Source organism: Lactuca virosa, chromosome 2, assembly GCF_052849685.1.
Source record: "Lactuca virosa cultivar CGN04683 chromosome 2, Lactuca_virosa_CGN04683_v6, whole genome shotgun sequence".
Classification (NCBI taxonomy): domain Eukaryota; kingdom Viridiplantae; phylum Streptophyta; class Magnoliopsida; order Asterales; family Asteraceae; genus Lactuca; species Lactuca virosa.
The window spans coordinates 297,482,590-297,502,794 of record NC_136427.1 but is presented as its reverse complement, the minus strand read 5'-3'; the positions used below and the strand labels follow the sequence as shown (position 1 = coordinate 297,502,794).

The 20,205-nt window shown below is 35.1% G+C and overlaps 1 protein-coding gene across 2 annotated transcripts; it reads left to right on the top strand.

Annotated features, from left to right (window-relative positions):
• The first annotated feature begins 221 nt into the window (after positions 1 to 221).
• LOC145161480 (uncharacterized) lies at positions 222 to 3,235 on the top strand. Of its 2 annotated transcripts, none has more exons than XM_079081013.1 (3): positions 222 to 389; positions 1,307 to 1,415; positions 1,527 to 3,235. In XM_079081013.1, exons 2-3 carry the CDS (start codon positions 1,313 to 1,315, stop codon positions 2,972 to 2,974), a joined length of 1,551 nt encoding a protein of 516 aa, XP_078937139.1. In that variant the 5' UTR covers positions 222 to 389; positions 1,307 to 1,312; the 3' UTR covers positions 2,975 to 3,235. The 2 variants fall into 2 exon arrangements, with proteins under 2 accessions (XP_078937139.1, XP_078937138.1); XM_079081012.1 differs by having other exon boundaries at positions 1,299 to 1,415.
• The last annotated feature ends 16,970 nt before the right edge of the window (positions 3,236 to 20,205 follow it).

Sequence of the window (20,205 nt, the reverse complement as noted above, 5' to 3'; positions counted from 1 at the left end):
ACAGCATTGAGCGCCCCGAATCACATGTGGGCCTAACAATTATTGCTGTCACTTAGCTGTCTCCAATAATTCAAAACCTTATTGAGTGAAAATACCTGAAACACCCTTCAAGGCTCTTCCCCAATCACCTTAACTTTTGAAAAACCAAAGGCTATTTTTGTCACTACATATTTAAACGGGAAAGGGCGGGTAACATCCGGTCCCTAAAATCCGGATTTTTCTTCGTGTTCGGAGCGCCTTTTGACCCGTTTCTACTTGTCTACACTCTACATACCTTCTCTCTCTCTGTGAGAGACAGACATAACGACCTTTGATTTTCTCAATCAGTGATCATTGCAGTTGTAAACCAATTCTCTCGAGTCTCGAATCAATTTCAGCTTCTGTGAAAGGTTAGTCAAATCCGTAAGCTACTTTCCTTATTAATTTTGGTTCATCCATGTTTCTTCGATTTGTTGTAAAGGATTGGATGTTGATTGTGATTAATACTGATCTCAGGTGGTCCAGTTAATTGTTGTTATTTTCGTTTTCATTTATGATTATGTTTTGCACAATCTGTGTGACTGTGTTACATATGATTGAATTGAAGCTAATCCATGTGTTTTGCTTCATTGGCGTGCTCTTATGTGGAGAGTTGTTTGAGATCTGAGATTTATACCGATGTATTTACTGGATTGTAGTGCTTTCGATGACTGCCTTTGAGTTGTGTCATGGAAAGAAAGTCGCGTGAATTTAGTGATAATAAACTGCTGGGATTACAAATCGAATACACTGCAAAACTTACAGATCAATGCATGTTAAATATACAAATTGCTCTCTTTGCGGGCGTAAGACTTGGGGATACTTGTCCCAAGTTGAACACATCCACTTTCGATTTTTTTTCCTTTCTCATTTCCGGTGAATTGTTGCATCTAGATGACAAACGATCATAGTTTTTTTATGCTAATCTGCAGAGACTGTTAATTTAAGTACAGATTGACGATGTATAAATAAACAAGACTGTTTTTTTCTTTATTTCCGGTGATTGTTGCATTTAGATGAGAAACAATCACAGCTTTTTTGCTGATCTGCACACACACTGCAACTTTAAGTTCAGATTGACCATGTATAAGTAAACAAGCCATTTTTTAAAATGTTTTGGCTAATTGAACCTGATATTTACAAACCCTTAATTATATCATCATATTGATGGGTTGTTGCCTTGTTGGCTATTTATCTTTCTTTGGAGTTTGGACACATATAACTCAAGTTGCTTTATTAGTGTTGGAAGCTAGACTTAATCTTATGCTTTACTATTCTAGTATTGCAGGGCACTATGTCTCTTGGTATGGAGGGTGTCGAATCAAAATCACAGTCACAATGGCAGGATAGTCAGATTATGCCAGAAAATTCTATACGCGTTACAGAAAATATAGAAGGTAAGATCCTCAAGAAAGAGGCTTAACCATCTTTTCATGAACTTGTTGCATAATGAATCTTTTCAGAATGTTGCATACACTAACCGAGCTTCAAATTTCTGGAAAAACTAGGGTTCAATCAGTGCGTCAAAGAAATCCTGAACCTAATAGAACAAGATGAAAGTTTCTCTGAAACCACAGACGAAACCTTTGATTGCAAGAAGTCCAAATTGACAACAATGGTAACCGAGTTATCACGCATGCATGGGGTGTTGGCTGATCAACATGTTCATTTCATTGGAGAAGTCAACAAGAACCTTTCATCACTTTTCAAAAACCAGTCTGTTGATTCATCCGATTCAAGCTCTCCTCAAGTTACTCAGATGTTTACCCCTGATCAAAAGAGTGCACATAAGTTTATGACACCAATCGGTTTTGATGTACTTCTGAGCTCCGGTGGCTGTGGTTCTTATAATACTAGAAGAGAAGCATCAGAGTCTTCCTTCTCCTTATCATCAGATTCCGAATCAGAATCTTCCATGTCTATCAACAAGCTTCTAATTTCACCAGCCAATGATGATGCATCCAAGGTAAAAGAAACAAAAACCCAAGACCCTGATGTGTTACTTAAAAAGATTTCAGTTTTGGAAGAAGAGCTATTAAATTTGAACACGAAGCTTCAAACTTTAGAAGACGAAAACACAAAGTTGAAGCATGATATCCATGAGAAAGAATCAGATATAGATTCCCAAAATGCCCATCTTGAAGCTGAGAAAGCTAAGGTGGTTGAGCTACAGGAGCAAGTGTCTGACCTCAAACTCATGATTTTTGAGTCCAGTCTCAAGATTGAAACTTTGGGAGAAGAGTTAGAGGCAGCAAATGATGAAATTACAGAGGTGAAAGGTGAGCTGTCTACCAAAATTATTGAACTTGGAACAACTCAGGAAGAAATGGCTTTGTTACAGATCCAGATTAACTTGCAGAAAACCAAAATTGTTGAACTGAATGAAGAAATAAACTTATGTGTAGCTGATATATCAGTACGAGATGATCAAATCACAGAACTAAACACCAAAATCAATCAGTCAATATCCGAAATTTCACTACTGAAAAGTTGTCATTCTGCCAAAGAAGAGAACTGGAAAACCGATCTCAAAAGATCAAAAACAGAAGTAATGGAAAAAGGTGAGTTGATTGATGATTTGAATCACAAGCATGATGCTGTAATGTCAGAGAGAGATGAAGTGAAAGCTCAGCTTGATAATCTTCAAGCTGAAATGTGTTCTCGGGACAATTTAGTCCAAGAACTGGAGACCCGTTTGAGTTGGCTACAAGGCGAGCATGCGAGGGTAGTTTTGTCATTTGATACTGCACAGAAGTTTACAAAGGAAGTAGAACTGAAAATGGTGGAGTTGGAAAGAGAGGTGGAAAGGCAGAGGGAAGTGATGTCGGATAGAGCTGAAGAGAAAAGGGAAGTGATAAGACAGCTGTCGTTCTCATTGGAACATTACATGTCTGGATACAAAGAGCTTCGTCAAGCATTTGTTGGCAACAGGAGGCGTGCTGTTTTGTCTTCTTAAACTTCACAAAATCTGTGAAGCTTCCTCAACAAGAAGTACAAAGATACTTTTGTTGCAAATAATCTTGCCGATTTACATGATGTTGTTAGTACTTTCTTTTTTCTTCTTCTGAATTTTGAAGCAATTCATTTCATGTGTCAATTGTCAAAGGACAAATATATCCCCTACCATATCATCCGGTTTAACAACTTTAGTTCTTTCTTTTGCTAGTATAATGGTAAAAAAATGTCCATGCCCTTTAAGGTTTATTCTTAGATAAAAGCATTGTGAAGCCTATGCTAGAACAGTAAGTTGAAGACTAAAATCTTTTTTATGTATACTTTTAACATAAACTTTTGGTAATAATTTCACAAAATATTATTTATTTTTGCAATATTATATATTAATTTTTAACAAAAATGTGTACAATATTCATTTGTATCTGTTGTTGAAAATGTGTATATTTTAGAAAAAAAATCTCATACCTTGTCCTATAGATATTGGTCATATATTGAATTTTCCTAAAATAATTGCTTTTACAATTTAGGTAAGTCGATTACTCGCTAGTCTTTAGTTCGGTCTAATTTAGTCTAGTTTTATGTAATCAACTAATATGGCTTGTGTAACAAACGTCAGTCTAGATTTGTAACAATGATAGTGACTTTGGATATGGTCCAAAGCCAAATAATTTGGTTATGTAATTAATGTAGGTATAAGTTATAAGCTATACTATTTTAAATATTTGTTTCTGCATTGGGGTAGGGGTATTTGACTTTTTCCTGGTCTTACATATTAAGTCAACGATTATTTGAAATAGTCATTGTAGACCTGGTTCTTATTCTTTGCCTGCTTGCTTTCAGTGCATGCATCCGCTCCTATTTTATTCTTGTTTGTTTTCCAACAACAGAGCAATTATCAACCAAGTGGGCTCAAAAATTCAAAAAAATAAAAATAATACCCTTTCTTATCGACATGTCAGTTAATTGCTGTGACCTATCTAGAAGGGTTGCCATAGTTTCTATTCCTCTTGGTCAACATCTTTATTCTCGGGTTTTTGTTTTTTTTTTTTTTTTTTTTTTTATTCTAGCAAGAAGACCCAGTAAGCATTATTTGATATAAAAAATTTACTTATCTTAATCAACAAGAATGAAACATTATTTGATATAAAACTTTATCTTATCTTAATTAACAAGAATGAAACAGAAACCCAAGATCCGTAGATCTTAAAAAAAGTCATTGACATATATATGATTCAAGGGAAGCTTCGTAGACATGCTGTCATGATTTCATTTTAAATTCATTGAAAACTTCCTGTGACGTGCTGTAACTACCCAAATCATGTCAAACAGTTCGTATAATATTTCATTTGAATTAACCCAAGAGGTCAACTGGAAAGTCACGTGGTCAACTGATAGAGGAGATTTTGTTAGCGTATTAAATATCTATATATCTTTTCTTAAGAGATATTAGGAAATGACTATTTTTTTAATAAGTAACACAAATATCATTAAGTTCGAAATTTTGTAAGTTTTGAACTAGATATAGCTTTTAACTCATTTTTTTCTCAAAAGAATAAATAAGTTCAAAAACTGTTTTTTCCTGAAAAAAGTAAAATTTTGAAATATTTTTTGTATAGAAATTTAGGTTGCAAATCCATATATATTTCAGGATTTTGAACTATTCTTTGCAGAAAAATACATTTTTGAACGTGTCTTTAGTTTAATTAGAAAAAATGAGTTTGAAAATTCATACCTAATTAAAAAAGGCAAAATTTTAAATTTGATGGTGATGTGTGTTACTTGTTAAAAGCATGAGTGTCTTTGAGAATGTGCGATGTGGGCAAACGCACAAAGTCCATGTTGTGGAGGGGCTCAATTTTACATATGATTCAATTTACTGTCTAGTAATCAAAACGACAAAAACCCATCTTTTGTTCCAATTCCAATAGCTCACACTATAATTAAAAATTGCAACAACTCACATTTTGAAAAATTGGGCTAGAAATTGAAAATTGCATTTGGGCTAATAATGGACTAATATAGATTTACGGAAACAAGAGCTTACGCTTTGTTCCAATTTCAAACTTCCAAATTTGCGGCAACTACAAAGCTCAAATGACGTTTCTTGTTTCTTAATTTTTTTTATTCCACTAGATTCCACCTCTCGTTTTTTGTTGCACTCCCGCTTTGATTTTTTATTGTCAACTGAAATTAAACAAAGTATTTCACTATTCCTAATTTCTAAATTTGATGGTCTCTCGTTTTTATATTATGATTGTTGTCATAGATTAACGAATGTAACACATTAACACACGTATTATGAATGACTGAATTTCTAACTTCACATTAGTGCATTATGAGGAGATGTATTTTGAGCAATTTCTCTATTAATTGTTCCCCTTAGTTTCTGTAATTATGACTTTTATATTGGTGTTAATGTTATATCATATATAATTTTCAAAAATTGTGTCTCCTAAGCATCTATTAGGTAGTGAAAAATGTAATAAAAAAAAGAGATGAAGATATAAAGTCTCAAAGTGGGGCTCTTGATATGTTTATCCAAAAAAAAACTCAAGTTTTTTTAGAATCAAAACAATTGTGATATTAATGCTGATAATGCACGTGTTGATAGAAATCAAAATGAAGTTGTTAAAGTCTTACTTACAGTCCATAAAGTCACAAAAAAAAATATTTAATGGATTGACAATGTCACAATGATAGCTATTGAGAATGACACATTGAAGAATATTGATTATGAAGAGTCGGGGACCAATTTTGCTTCCAATAATGGCATGAGAACCTCGCGATTAATGTAACTATGTAAGATTATAGATCATGTTATCGTTCTTTTGTTTCGATTGTTTTTATAAGATTTATCGAGTTATCATAGTATGAACAAATTTTGCTTATATATAGAAAAAAAATTAGGGGACCATTTTTATTTTTTGCACATAGCCCTTAAAATCATGTTATCGTTCTTTTGTTTCGATCGTTAAAACCTAGATATTTCTTAATATTTTTCAAGAAAATATGCTACTTTGATGAATAACCCTAAAAAATATAAATATATTCAAAAATTCCCTATAGTTTTGTTTTCTAATGTAGTTCCTACCTACGTGGCTACACCATGCAAGAATATTATTTTTGCTTGAAATGGAAACTAGTGTTCACATTCAAGTGTTTCATTTTTGGGTTCAAATCATTTGATTGATCCTTAAAAGCAAGCTAAAGATTATTGTTGCTTTATACCTAAACCACCACACCATTGTTGAAAATTTTATCATTTATGTATATTATATAGCCATGGCACTCAATCAAGAAACACAAATTAACAAATTTAATACATATAGTTTACCAAATATGAATGTTACTAAGGTAAGTGAAAACAAATTTATAATTTATTCAATCATGATTTTTTTCCCATTTAAATTCAACAAATTAATAGAACAGAAATACCAAAAACCTTATCTCATTTGCCGCGAATATTCTAAGGCCAGCTTTTATGTAGTGGATTGGTTGTCTATACAAGTGCAAGTCCTACGAATACATTTGTCTAATGCTTGACTTATCAAAATTCAAACTTATATAAACTAATCATATATATAAAGTTGGTATTTTTATTTATTTATTTATTTATTTTTTTTATTTTTTTGTGCCTTTAATATTTTAATTAATAATAAATCATATATTTATTTCAACACGAATTTGATATTTTTTTTTTTCACAAATGATGTTCTTAAAACAATGCTATTTTAATGTTATAGTTACTAAATGTATTTATCTTTAGTCCAATTGCATTTTTTTTTCCGTTGGAGTTTTCTTGATGGTGCAACTACTTTTGGATCTCCTATAATGTTATTTGTATATCTTTTATAATATATGATATTTAAATTTATTATATTTGTAATTTATTGTATACTTGAAATATTCTAAGGCAATACCTAATAATGATAAAGTAGTTACGACCCTATCAAATAAAAAGAAGTTATTTTAATGATTCACATTGACAATAATTTACGTGCATGCAAAATTAATCTTGATATATCCCGACACTATCAAATAAAAAGAAGTTATTTTGGTATTTATTATAATTTTATAACATGTATTATAATTTCTACTCGCTAACGCGCCAACTATGGTCTCTGTTTTGATCCATTTAAAGGTTTGGAGAACATATTTTTTTAGGATGCATGGTTTTTGAAATGTAGTTATTGGTGTTCTTAGAATTGTAGGTCAATCCTTATAATCTCAGTTCAATGTGTTTCTATATAGCAAGACATGAGTCCTTCACATTTGGATATCATTATAAATTACTAGCTACTAGTTTCTATATATATATATATATATATATATATATATATATATATATATATATATATATATATATATATATATATATATATACACACACACTAGGTACATCTAAAGGCCGTGCTAATCACGGCCCAGGATTGTTCTATCACTGGTATTATCGATTACATTTGATATTTGATTGATTAGCTTTAATCGGAAATAAAAAATATTATGCAATGTTGTAATTGAGTGGATTGTTTATTATACAATACCTTCATAAGAAAAAAGTTAAACATGAGGCTATAACATGTAAAAAGGTGAAATAGAGTTCTATAATATACAAACAAATGGAGAGTATATTGCTAGCTATAGCTTGAGTAAAATCATCTTTCAGAGCCACAACCATCACAACCACCAAACCAAAGCTAAACCACCACCAAATCTCCAACATGCAGTAGACTTCTTAGGCTTGCAATGATCCAATTACCATAATACCGAAACAACAATAAAACTGAAGGAAAAGACTAATTTTTATAAGTCAAAACAAGAGAAACAGTTGACCGCCTTTGATGAAGATCGATGTTTCTCTATTGAAAGAAATGCTAAATTTACCAACCAAGCATGCAAGAAATTCAAGTCAATCAGCTTCATTGTGAACATAAGAATGAATAGCCAAACCAATTAAAGGTAGACCGAATCAGATAGGAATCAAGTGTTTTGTAACGCCCTGATTCTCAGGTATTGTTTAAATAAGAATTTAATTGGTTTCAAGGCCTACTCGACGAGTTGGTTGCCTTACTCGTCGAGTAGCAACGGGCTTGGTACGCGTGTTTAGTGACCTACTCACCGAGTTCATGAAGGGACTCGACGAGTAGGAGCTGACAGATGAAACCCTAAATCCCGGGGTTTTGCACCCTATTTAAGGAAGCATAAGCCTCCTTTGGCCTCTTTGCAGTCCTTTGAGAACTCAGAAAACCCTAATTCGTGTGGTGCTTCATTATTGGGTGTCTAAAGCTTTGGGGAGGAGATCTTTGGAGAAGAAGAGCTTGGAGAACAAAAAGGCTAGGAGCAAGGAAGTGTGGGAAATCAGAAATCTACCTCTGATAGCATCATTTGGAGGTATCAAGTCGTCACCTTTTCTCCTTTTTCTTTCTAGACCTCTTTTGGTTGAGATCTAGGGTTTTTATGGGTTGGTTGAGATGGTAATGTGGGATATGAGCTATGTTGGGTATTTTATGTTGCGTCATGGGCTTAGTTTGTATATCCGGATTGGGCCTGTCCATCCGTGATTATTAAGTAGGGTTAAGCTATAAATAGTGCATGCATGTATGCCTTAGATACGGTCGTGATTATTATTATTGTTGCTTTGTAACCCTATACACCTCTACAGTCGAAGTTCTTAATCGAGCTCTTCTGAGGTGTTGAAGCTTAATCATTCGACATCAGTTAAACCATTCCTGTGTTCTTCATTACGTCATTTATTGTTTTTCTGCTTAGAATCTATCGATCCTACTAGAACTTTGTTCTAACAATTGGTATCAGAGCAGGAGACTGTGTGATCAATACACATTCCTTCTGTTTGAAGAATTCTTTAGGGTTTCCGCTTTTATCGAATATAAAGAAGCAGTCTTCTTCTTGTTGACGGTAACTCTTGTGTTTGATAAAACCGTAATCTCAAGTTTACAGGTCTGATTCTAGCAGTTCTAAGGAAAGGCTCACCATGTCTCACGACGACTCTCATTCTAATCCCATCAACATCTCCAACATCATTGGATCCACTACAAGGGTTCCCATTCTCTACACTCAAGACTATGAAGTGTAGGCGCATCACTTTGAAGATTACGTAGTTGGATCTGAAGATAATGGTTATCTCATCTGGGAAGCTATCACGCTTGGACCGTTTGTTCACTCTGGAACGAACAGGACAATGAAGACTCAAAAAGAATATAATCAGCTTGTGGCGGACGTAGATAAGATGCCACATGATGAAAGGGACAAGGTGCTATGTAATGTGAAAGCCATGAGAATGATCAGATTCGCACTGCAATCTGACACTTTTCGGTTAGTTGGTTCATGCACGACGGCTAAAGAAATCTGGGATAGGTTGAAAGAACTCTACTCAACCGATGAGGATCTAGAACACTCAATTCAAACCTTGTTTCTCTCAGAATTTGGAGTTTTCGAACAGAAACTTGAAGAGAAACTGATACAAACCTTCGATCGCTTCAATCATCTCCTTAGCAAGATGATCAAGCATGGTATTGAAAGAAAATTGATCGAGCAAAAGGTAACCTTCATGAATGGTTTAAGACCAGAGTGGATGGCAGTGGTTTCAACAGTGAAAGCTCACGAACAATTTAAATCATACTCACTAGCGAAACTGGTGGGTATACTTAAATCCCATTAGAGTGTGGTAACCAAGGAGGTGAAGATAGTTTCGGGTGTGGGATCGCTGGCCCTTGTCTCAAAAGGCAAAAGTGTTGCAGAAGAAGAGGAGGATTCAGATATGTCTGAGTGTGACCTTACAGGCGAAGAATATGCAATGATGGTCACCAACCCAAAGAAGTTTGCACGAAAGAAGTTCCCTGTCAATAAGAACAGAAACTGGCAAGGAAGTTACAGTTCTGAGAAGGTGAAAGAAGAACCGAAGAATACTTCTCAAAAGGATGACGACAAGAAGGAAAGCAAGCTTGCAGGAGACTCTGGATTCGACTGCAATTACTGTCATGGCAAGAACCACTTTGCCAAAGATTGCATGCTGAGGAAGATGGCTGAGAAAATGGATGGTGAAGATGATGAGGCGTATTACATGCGAAAGTTGGAAGAAATAAAGAAAAAGAAGGCAACTAATAGTTCTATGAATGCCTTGATTGTGCAGGAAAATATGGATGAAGATGAGTTCGGTGGCGTTGAAGTCTGGTCAACCGATTCTGAGGATGAAGAAGTGAGAAAACCCACACATGGAAGAGCTTATGTGGCAAGAGAGACTGGTTCGGCTGGAAAATGTTTGATGGTTACAACTGGAAGACCAACCGAAGGTGAGCTTAAGGAGCCGAACCTGACTGAGGAAAAGTGCTTTGCAGCCAAGCCCGTGAGTGAGAAGATCAACGACTGTGATCGGCTGATCAAAAAGGTACAATCTATCGTTGAATCACTTAAAGTTCCGGTAACGAATTATGAGGAAGAATTAAATGAACTAAAATTTAAATTTTCTAACTTAAGTGGTAGTCTCATGCAAACTCGCTTAGCGAACTCTAACCTAACTGGCCAACTCAACAGGGTGTCTTCGAAGAGTGAGGAGAGAAGAATGTGGATTGATCTGAAGGAGACGAAGTTAAATAGGGCTAGAGAAGAGATTATTTATTTGCAACGAGACAATTTAAAATTTTTGAAACAACGGAATGTTTTTTGCTTAATTGCTAAACGCTTATATACGAATATTACTCAGTTGCATTTAAATTGTGAAATAGGGAAAAAGACACACAAGATGATCTTACCCTTCCTTGAATTTAAGGAGGATGAGGTCATCGCTGAGTATGAATCCATAATGTCCTCAAAAGAAACATCCATCACTTATAAAATTGGACTAGACAAGATAGAGACCTTTATTGACTCTAAGGAACATAAGTGTATGCTCAAAAATCTTTTAGATGAAAATGATAGGTTGAAAATTAAGTCCGAGACCATTCAATCATTTGACTCGTCGAACGCCAAATTAATTTCAGAACATAAAATGAATATAGAAAACACATCGGAATTTGATGAGGAAAGTGAGATGAGCGAAATCTCGGTGGAAGATGTGGTTGATTGCTCTGAATTTATGAAGAGCGAAACCGAGAATGAAAAACCCCTCATATCTGAGAACTCGGTTGAATATGCTCGCCTGTCAAAGGACAAGCCGCAGAAACTCAAAGAGAAAGCGATGGTATATCAGAAAGTTCAAACTGTGCCAAATCAGGTATATGCTGTTACAGGGGTCACTGATAAACAAACAGCAGAATTGAAAATCTTGGTCGACACAGACAATGCTGAAGGGTGCGACGATTACTTTTGGTCAGCCCCTATTGATAATGCAGACGAAACCATCGGCTTATTGAAGCGAACCTCGTGGAGGATAAAAGGTAGATACGTTGCTGAACCCATCAACAAACCCTCGAGTTTTGATAAACCAAGCACGAGTGGAATAAAAAAAATACCAGAAGAACCAAAGAAAACACCAAATGTTCCTTCCAAGACAACCGAAACTCAAAAGGAGAAGCCAAAATCAAGCTTCAATATTCATAAATCTCAAAAGCAGTTAGCTGAACAGAAACGCCAAAGAAATCAGAGATACATGAAGAATCTGAATGAGCGAAAACGGTATTGGCAGTCTCAGAACCCTAATTACGTTCCTTCAAAGAAAGAGTCAAACGTCAAGAAAAACGACGAGCCAAACCGAAAGGAAAATTTTAGTCCAAACTCCTATTATTCCAAAGCTCAGAACCGAACATCGAATTTCGGTTCCAACACCAAAGCTCAGAACCGAACATCCAGTTTCGGTTCCAACACCAGAACACAGAACCGCACATCAAGTTTCGGTCACAACGTCAAGGATAACAATCGAAAGTCTAGTTTCGGTCCTTCATGCTCCCAACAAAAGCCAAATTCAATGAAGGACATAAAAGGAAAGGGAAAGCTTGATTCGAATACTGATATCAACAATAAGAAAAAGTCAGCTAACCCTAGGATTCAAAAGAATATTCCAGAACCATCTAACAACACACCATATAATACACCACAATTTAAACAAGATAAAAACAAAATCAAGGTGTATACCATCAAAAGAAAAGACAAAACCACTCTAATCAAAAGAACTTATTTGGTTGATATTTCTGCTGCTATTCCTTTTTCTGTAAAAGACTCACCAGGGCCCAAGAGACTTTGGGTTCCTAAATCTGCTTGAATTTGCAGGTTATAAGTGACGAGCAGTTCGATGACGAATGGTACATAGACAGTGGCTGCTCGCGTCACATGACAGGAAGGAAGGAAGAGCTGAGGGAGTTTCAGTCCCTTGAGGATGGTGGATATGTGAAGTATGGAAATAACTATTTTAGCACAATTAAAGGATATGGAATGATAACCAATGGAGACTTCTCGATTCGAAAAGTGGCATATGTGGAAGGGTTGCAGCACAACCTCATCAGTGTATCTCAATTGGTTGTGGGAACTGGTTTGAAGGTTTCATTCGACGATGAGGGATCAGAAATAATTGAGAAGCAATCCAAAAGAGTTCTCTTGAAATCTAAACACAAGGGAGAGATGGATCCTTTAAATCTCAACCCAATTCGAGGAAAACCAGCAATATGCCTGTTGTCAAAGGCTAACACTGATGAAAGCTGGTTATGGCATCGACACCTATCGCACCTGAACTTCAAAGACATTAATAAGTTGGTGCTTGGTGATCATGTTCGAGGCCTTCCTCTTCTCAAGTTTGATAAGGAACACCTATGTGCAGCGTGCGAGATGGGCAAACAAAGCAGAAAGAGCCATCCTACACGTATCAATGGAAAGATTGTTGAAGCTCTTGAACTTCTGCATATTGACTTGTGTGGACCTTCGGCTATCGAAAGCTTCGGTGGTAGTAAGTGTTGGATTAGTGTCTAAGTCCATAACTATTTTGGCATGTACTTGACCCGATTATGAGCATGGTCCTTTTGGGTTGCCTTCACCATAGCAATATGTAGGATGAATTAAGGAGAGAAAGGTTTAATTATGATTTATTAATATGTTACAAGAATAGTATATTAAAAGAGAAATCATATTGTTTAATTAATATTAGTCAAGAATTAATTAAGAATTAATTTTGTGGCTAAAAGAGATTAATTAAACTTAAGGGACTGGAATTGTAATTATAAGATAATTGCAAGAGTGGGCTAATGGACTCCATAGAGTGGAGTGGACGAAATTTATGGGTAAGCCCATAAGATTTCGTCCATGACTCTAAAGAAAGGGATCCATGGGCTGCTTAGGGCCTAAGCAGTCAGATTAGGGTTTCCTAGTTGTAAACCCTAATAGCCTACACCTATAAAAAGAGCCTCTTATGCCCAAAAATGTGGACAACTCTTAGATTAGGGTTTCTGGACGTTTTGGCTGCCTCCTCTCTCCTCCCTCTTCATCCAAGTTGCTTAGTGGTGTTTGTGACTCCATTAGAGGTGCAACACTTGAGGCACTAAGTTTTCTGAATCCATTAAAGCAAGGATTGATTGTTATTGCTATATAACAATCAAAGGTAATTACTAAACCCTTATTTCAGTTCTTATTTGATAGATCTAGGGTTTATAAGTCTTGGATTCAAAGCATGTACAATGGAGAAACCTAGATCCAAGCATTAGGGTTTGTATGAGCACATAGGATTGTTTCTTATGCCTAAAACCCATCAGTGGTATCAGAGCCTTGATTGGTTTCAATTGTATGTGATGCTTAACTGTTTTGCTTGCTGAAAATCGAGTTTTTTGCCTCTGCCCGACTCAACTCGGCGAGTCAGTATCTGGACTCGGCAAGTTGGCCCTACTCGGCGAGTTCAGAGCTGACTCGGCGAGTTCGTGTGTCAGGCAGAGGGTATTTCGGGATTTAGTTGCTGTTTTGACTTGGATTTGATGCCTAAATCGTTTTTTTGAGTTAAAATCCGAATTTTATCTTAATTAAATGATTATCCTTGCCAAAACAATAGATAATTTCAAATCTTTTGAATATTAGTTGTTTATTTGATAAATATGGATCATTTAAAGTTGTTTGGTAATTATCTAATGACTAAAATAAGATTAGGTCAAACATAGATAATTATGAAATTAATTGTTTAATTTAAATTATTTGTTATTTGATCCCTTTTGTTTTGAAAAGTTCAAAACTTTCCCTCAAGTTTTGGAATTTAAAATTTTGATTAAAAGTTTAATGTTGAAATATTTAAATTCTAAAACCTAATGTTTTGAAATGTTTCAAAAACTTGCCCTCAAGTTTTGGAATTTAAAATTTTGATTAATAGTTTAATTATTTAATATTTAAATTCTAAAACTCAAGTATTTTGAAAAGTTCAAATTACACCCTCATGGTTTTGTTAAGTTAATTAAAAGTTTAATTAAAGGAGAAAGTTAATAAACCACCTAGTATTTTAAAAGTGTAAAATACACCCTATACTATATATATGTAACATTAAAAGTCTAATATTATATATATGAGTAAAGAGTCAGTCTTACCGTTAGTAGGCCTCATTCACGAAGCTGGTCTATAAGGGGTGTTAAAGGAAATTGCCTATAAAATGGCGATTGAATGGGTATCCACTCTTACCCACCGCACTCTTGACTAGTGGAGGGTCGTTAGCCGAACGGGTAGGATAGGACGAAAACCTTCAATTATAAGTATAATGAAGCATATAAAGTAACTAAATGTTTTGCAAAATTCCCAAATCTAGTTACTTTAGGAAAAATGTGAAGTTGTATGCGGATCCATGGAATTACACTTCATACCCTTGTCAAACGTTGGTGGAGCGTGTGTGGTTAACCGGCACACTAATTTGGAATTGACATTGGTGGTGAAGGGTGGTTCGATGTCTGTCATAGATCAATGGAGCGTGTGTGGTTAACCGACACATTGATTAGGTGAGCAAGACGTTGAGTGCACCAAGTGATTCGCATGGTTATTCACACCTTGTTTGTGATCCTCGGCATCCCAGTCGCAAACTTGAAGGGCATAATCGAGATTTAAACATGCCGTTGAAAAGTTCAATGAATCTCAAAAGATCTAGGAGTTTCAATTCATTTAAAACATAATTTTTTTTTCGTTTTTCATGGTGGAAATTGGTAAATCGTCATTTACCTACCTTCAAATATTCTGCAACTAGATTACGGCATCCCTCTTCTAGGTTGTAGAGTATTGTGTTGGATCCTAGCCTTGATGTTTCGTTTGGGTGTTACATCAAGGATTCTTATCAACTAACTTGAATTTTCTCCCATTTTGTAGATGTCTAAATCTTACAATGGTCTTCCCAAGTCCCTTGGAACAAGCTTTCCAAATGAAGATGACGTTCCACGATACGATCAAGGAAATGAGAGTCATGCTTCATTTCCTCCACCTCCTCCAATTATTCTCCCTAACCCACAAGTTCAAAGGCTTGAAAAAATTCAAGCTCACTCAAGCCCTTTTGGCAAGTAAACACGAAGATGGGAAACCTGTGTGTGCACACGTCTTAGAGATGAAGTCACACATTGATAGGTTAAGGATGATGGGTGTCGATATCTCAGAAATGTTGGCTGTTGATTGGGTTCTTTAGTCACTTCCTGAATCATATAGTAAGTTCGTTAGAGAGTACTATATGATAGACCATGACGTGACCCTCATTGATTTGACCTATTTGCTTATAGCTGCTGAATCAGAAATGATTTGGCGTGCTGATCAAGCAAATTTGTCTGGCAAATCAAACTCCCAAACTTCAACGGACATTGAAAATGGTGACATTGGAAATCCAGAAAAGGTAAATTCTGAGATAGTTCCTTGTGCCATTCCAAAAGAGTCCATCTGCTTCTACTGCCAAGAGAAGGGGCATTGGAGACGAAGCTGCCCTATTTACCTGAGAGATCTAAGAGATGGGAGAGTCAAGACGTATGGCTCTACTTCAGGTAAAATCCAATAACTAACTCTATAAGTTCCTATCCTTTGATTTTCAATACATGATGTGATAAGATTACATTTTGATGTTTTGTAGGATCGAAGAAAAGAGAGGAAGCTTAAGGGAAGAAGTAAGCTGAATCTGATCGTGAAGAAATGGATTTCGATCGCATTGCTTGAAGATCGAATTTTTTGAGCTACTACTTTAGAGTTAGAATAGATTGCTTAGAAATTGAAATAGCATAGTTTTCATTTGAATTGCACTGTAAGGACAAGTTTTTCCGCAATAAAATGAATTTTGATTTCGTCCTATTTATTTATCCTTGCAATGGCATATGTGAAAATGGATGTTTATGTATTTATAATTTTAGCAATGTTGAATTGAATGTGATTCTTGATTATGTTATTTGTGAAATGTCGAGGATTTGCCAAATAAAGGAAGATTCTCATCGCCCAAGTTTCAATTGGACAGAAACTTGGAATCATACAAATTGGTTTTGTGATGAATGAGAAACTTCATATTTTGGAAATTAGACTAATTCTTTGGCAAAGTGTCAAGAGAAGGACTAGGAGATCGAGTACACTAGGTTGTGCATTGATCAAGTCCACCACAAGAGTAATAAAGATATTCGTCATGATTTACTAAAGTTTAGTAAATATGATTATACTTATAAGATTAAGTATAATTCTGAGTTGATTAAAAGAGTTTCAATCAATAGCAGAACGAATAAGAAGAATCAAGTAGGCAGAAAGATAAAAGTTTCTCTATTCTAAGAAGAAGGGAGAGTACCTTTTATTGTGTTTTATGATAAGTCTTAATGATTAAGAACCATATCTCAATTGATCCTCTAAGTGAGTCTTAATGCAATTGTATGTCTAAGAAGAGGAATCGAGAATTGTAGAAATGGTTAAGTCAAGAAGTCAATCATACTTCGTTCCAATATCAAGTCTTAGAGTCAAGATTCTGACATGAGTGACAAGTCTTAAGTAGGTTTATAACACTCGACAAATGTGGAATTTGGAAAAGTTTTCTTATTCTTGCACATTTGAAATTGGTAAGTTGTGATGTCTTGGATAAGACAAAAACCAACCAGGACCAATTGTGTGAAGTGTTAAACTTGACAAAAGGATACACTAACTCTTGAATATTTGTTTGTCAAGAAATGTTTCTTGACAAGAGAATCTTATATGTCAAGGAGTCAGTGGGAGTCTTAATGGTCTTGAAAAGTTTCAAGAACAAATCAATAAGTTAAACCTAGTTGATCATCACTAGCACACGACTTGAGGTCTAAAGCCTATCGTGGATGACATACTCCTTTTCTGTGCCATTCCAACTGAGTTAATTATGCATGTGAATTCTATGAGTTCTCATTTGAATGCATAAAGACAAAGCACCTTGATCAATGGAAAGTACATTGATACGAAAGGGTGAGTTGCTTGGAAGACATGGTGGGCATTCATGTTACCATGAGGCAAGAAATCGAGATTGAGCACGTTCGGTCCATATGAGTTTGGATTTGTCGCAAACTTTGGTTTTGACAAATTCACATGGATAGGAACACATACGCTTTAAAATCTAAGTGACATAAGGTTTTCCTCCTTCATGAAAATGATTGTGAGGAAATGCTTTCACTAAGAGAGATTTTAAGAAGATAGCAATTGTGAAAATTGTATTCTCGAATTCGATTATGATTACGGCATCCCTTTTCATAGTTCGAATTGTGAGATTTGGCAATTGATCTGAACATTTGGGACTTAGTAACATAAATTCTGAATTGTTTAGACACACATGTGAGCTATCTAAGGCAAAGGTGTATGAGCTTAAAAAAAACTTAGATAAAGGCTTATCAAAGCATTAGGTATTAGAAATATGAACTTAAGGAATTCAATAAGCATTGTTTTCTAGAAGCTCAATTGTTTTCTGAATACATGTTAAAGGTAGTGGGAGCATAAGTGTTATGCTGGTAAGAAAATAATCATCATGTTAGTGGGAGCATGATTATTATGGTAAGTATTGCAAGTTAGCAATATTAATTATAGAAAACAAAGATTCACTTTGCAAGTTGCAAGGGTTGAAAAGTTGTTTTGCTATAATTAAGGGAGAGAATATTATATTTCGTTTCAAAATTCTAAAGCTTAGATCGAGAAATGTTAATAAATTTAGTCAAGGATACATAGTGCATTCTCAAAATTCGATTATGATTACGACATCCCTCTTCATAGTTCGAATTGTGGGAACAGGGCACATAAAATATTATGGCAGAAGGATGATGAAGTATCATGTATTTATGTGAGACATTATGCATCGTGTCCAATACGCTTCGGGTATAGGATCGATTGCATATACTATAATATTAGACCATTCTATAATTTTCCAAATGCCTAGGGCATTAAGAGGGAAAAAGGAACTAGAATCGGTTTTGACTGAAATAATTAAACAACTATCAAAGGACGATTTGAGGTTCACTGAGGATTTGTCACTTGTGAGTAGTTGGAAGTATAGTATTGGATGGACTATATTGACATTATTATGAATAGATAGGATTCTATTAAGAATGAGTTGTCATATGGCAAATATGGAAATGTTTCCATTAATGGGAGTTGGATATTAAGAATCTATGTAGATTAGAAACTTTTATGCAAAAGGATGTTCAAAGGAATGTACTTTGAGTGAGAGACATCACATCTATAAAATTGTTTTGTAACAATTTCTGATAGAGAACTTAGTAATTTCATTAGCCAAGTCCTAGTGACTTTTGTGCTATGACTTTACGAAAGGGTCGTTGCATAAAATGTTAGAATTTAACATATTCTAATAGTGGCAAGAACCTTGTATTCTTAGACTAATGATAAGGATTAGGGATTGTGAAATGAGTTTCATTGGAAAAGGTTTTCAATTAATCTAATTTTACAAAGTACGGACCATAGGAAACCAAAGTGTGCATGCTTGGAGCATGGGACAATTGTGGTTATAATTCGAGTAATAAGTTGAGTTTCTGAAACAGTAAGCAATGAATAATGAGTAATCAATATGGTGTTTAAATAAAAGTGTTATATTTACGCTCAAAAGGTTTTGGGACCATATAGGATTAATATTATTATTGCGGTTCACTTTGCATGTTTTGACATCCAGAATAACTAGGTTATTCGAACCTCCACAGTCGGTCATACGTTGGAAGTAGGTATGAAGGAAGATTGTCATGAATCTGTCTGTAGATTGTCTAAAGTGTTTAGACATAGCACAAGTTTGCTGCAGAGTTCATGAGTGCTTTGATAAGATTAAAGTATTGGATCAAACCCACGCTCACTAGAATCACTTCATGGTTTTATCACGGGTGATTAGTGAGACGATAACATTGTATATTCTTGAAACCGAGACGTGTGAGTTGTTATTTGCTGGTCGGTTGCACATTGATGATAAGTAAACGCACCAGTAACTTGGTGTTATAAAACTTATTGTTGTATGTGATTCGATTAGTGGGTGCAAGCAAGCATTTGAGTCAAAGTTTATCCATTCCTTTTACCCAAGGTGGGATAAAAGCGATATCTGTGGGCCCCTCGATGATTTAGTGATGACAAAGGAAAGTGCTCGGCCGGGCCATGACTGATTTGATTTGTTCAATTAGTCAGTCGTCATAAATCAGAAATCGGGAAACGACACATAGACTGAGAGAATGATTTCAATCCATGTCTCATGTCTATACGATATCTTGTAGAATGGAGGAATATATGATCCCTTATCTAAAGGACACGCGTATCTGATAAGATCAGAGTTGACAGCGGCTTTTGAAAGCTACGATTGCTGATCAGGTTCTGAAGTTATGCAAAATAGTTATTAGACTTATCCAAGTGGGAGACTGTTGGATTAGTGTCTAAGTCCATAACTATTTTGGCATGTAATTGACCCGATTATGAGCATGGTCCTTTTGGGTTGCCTTCACCATAGCAATATGTATGATGAATTAAGGAGAGAAAGGTTTAATTATGATTTATTAATATGTTACAAGAATAATATATTAAAAGAGAAATCATATTGTTTAATTAATATTAGTCAAGAATTAATTAAGAATTAATTTTGTGGCTAAAAGAGATTAATTAAACTTAAGGGACTGGAATTGTAATTATAAGATAATTGCAAGAGTGGGCTAATGGACTCCATAGAGTGGAGTGGACGAAATTTATGGGGAAGCCCATAAGATTTCGTCCATGACTCTAAAGAAAGGGATCCATGGGCTGCTTAGGGCCTAAGCAGTCAGATTAGGGTTTCCTAGTTGTAAACCCTAATAGCCTACACCTATAAAAAGAGCCTCTTATGCCCAA

Bases quoted from the DNA above. Each gene is read 5' to 3' on its own strand.
- LOC145161480 (XM_079081013.1), top strand. From the start codon at position 1,313: ATGTCTCTTGGTATGGAGGGTGTCGAATCAAAATCACAGTCACAATGG. The intron at 1,416-1,526 runs GTAAGATCCTCA...TGGAAAAACTAG, and splicing joins CGTTACAGAAAATATAGAAG to GGTTCAATCAGTGCGTCAAA.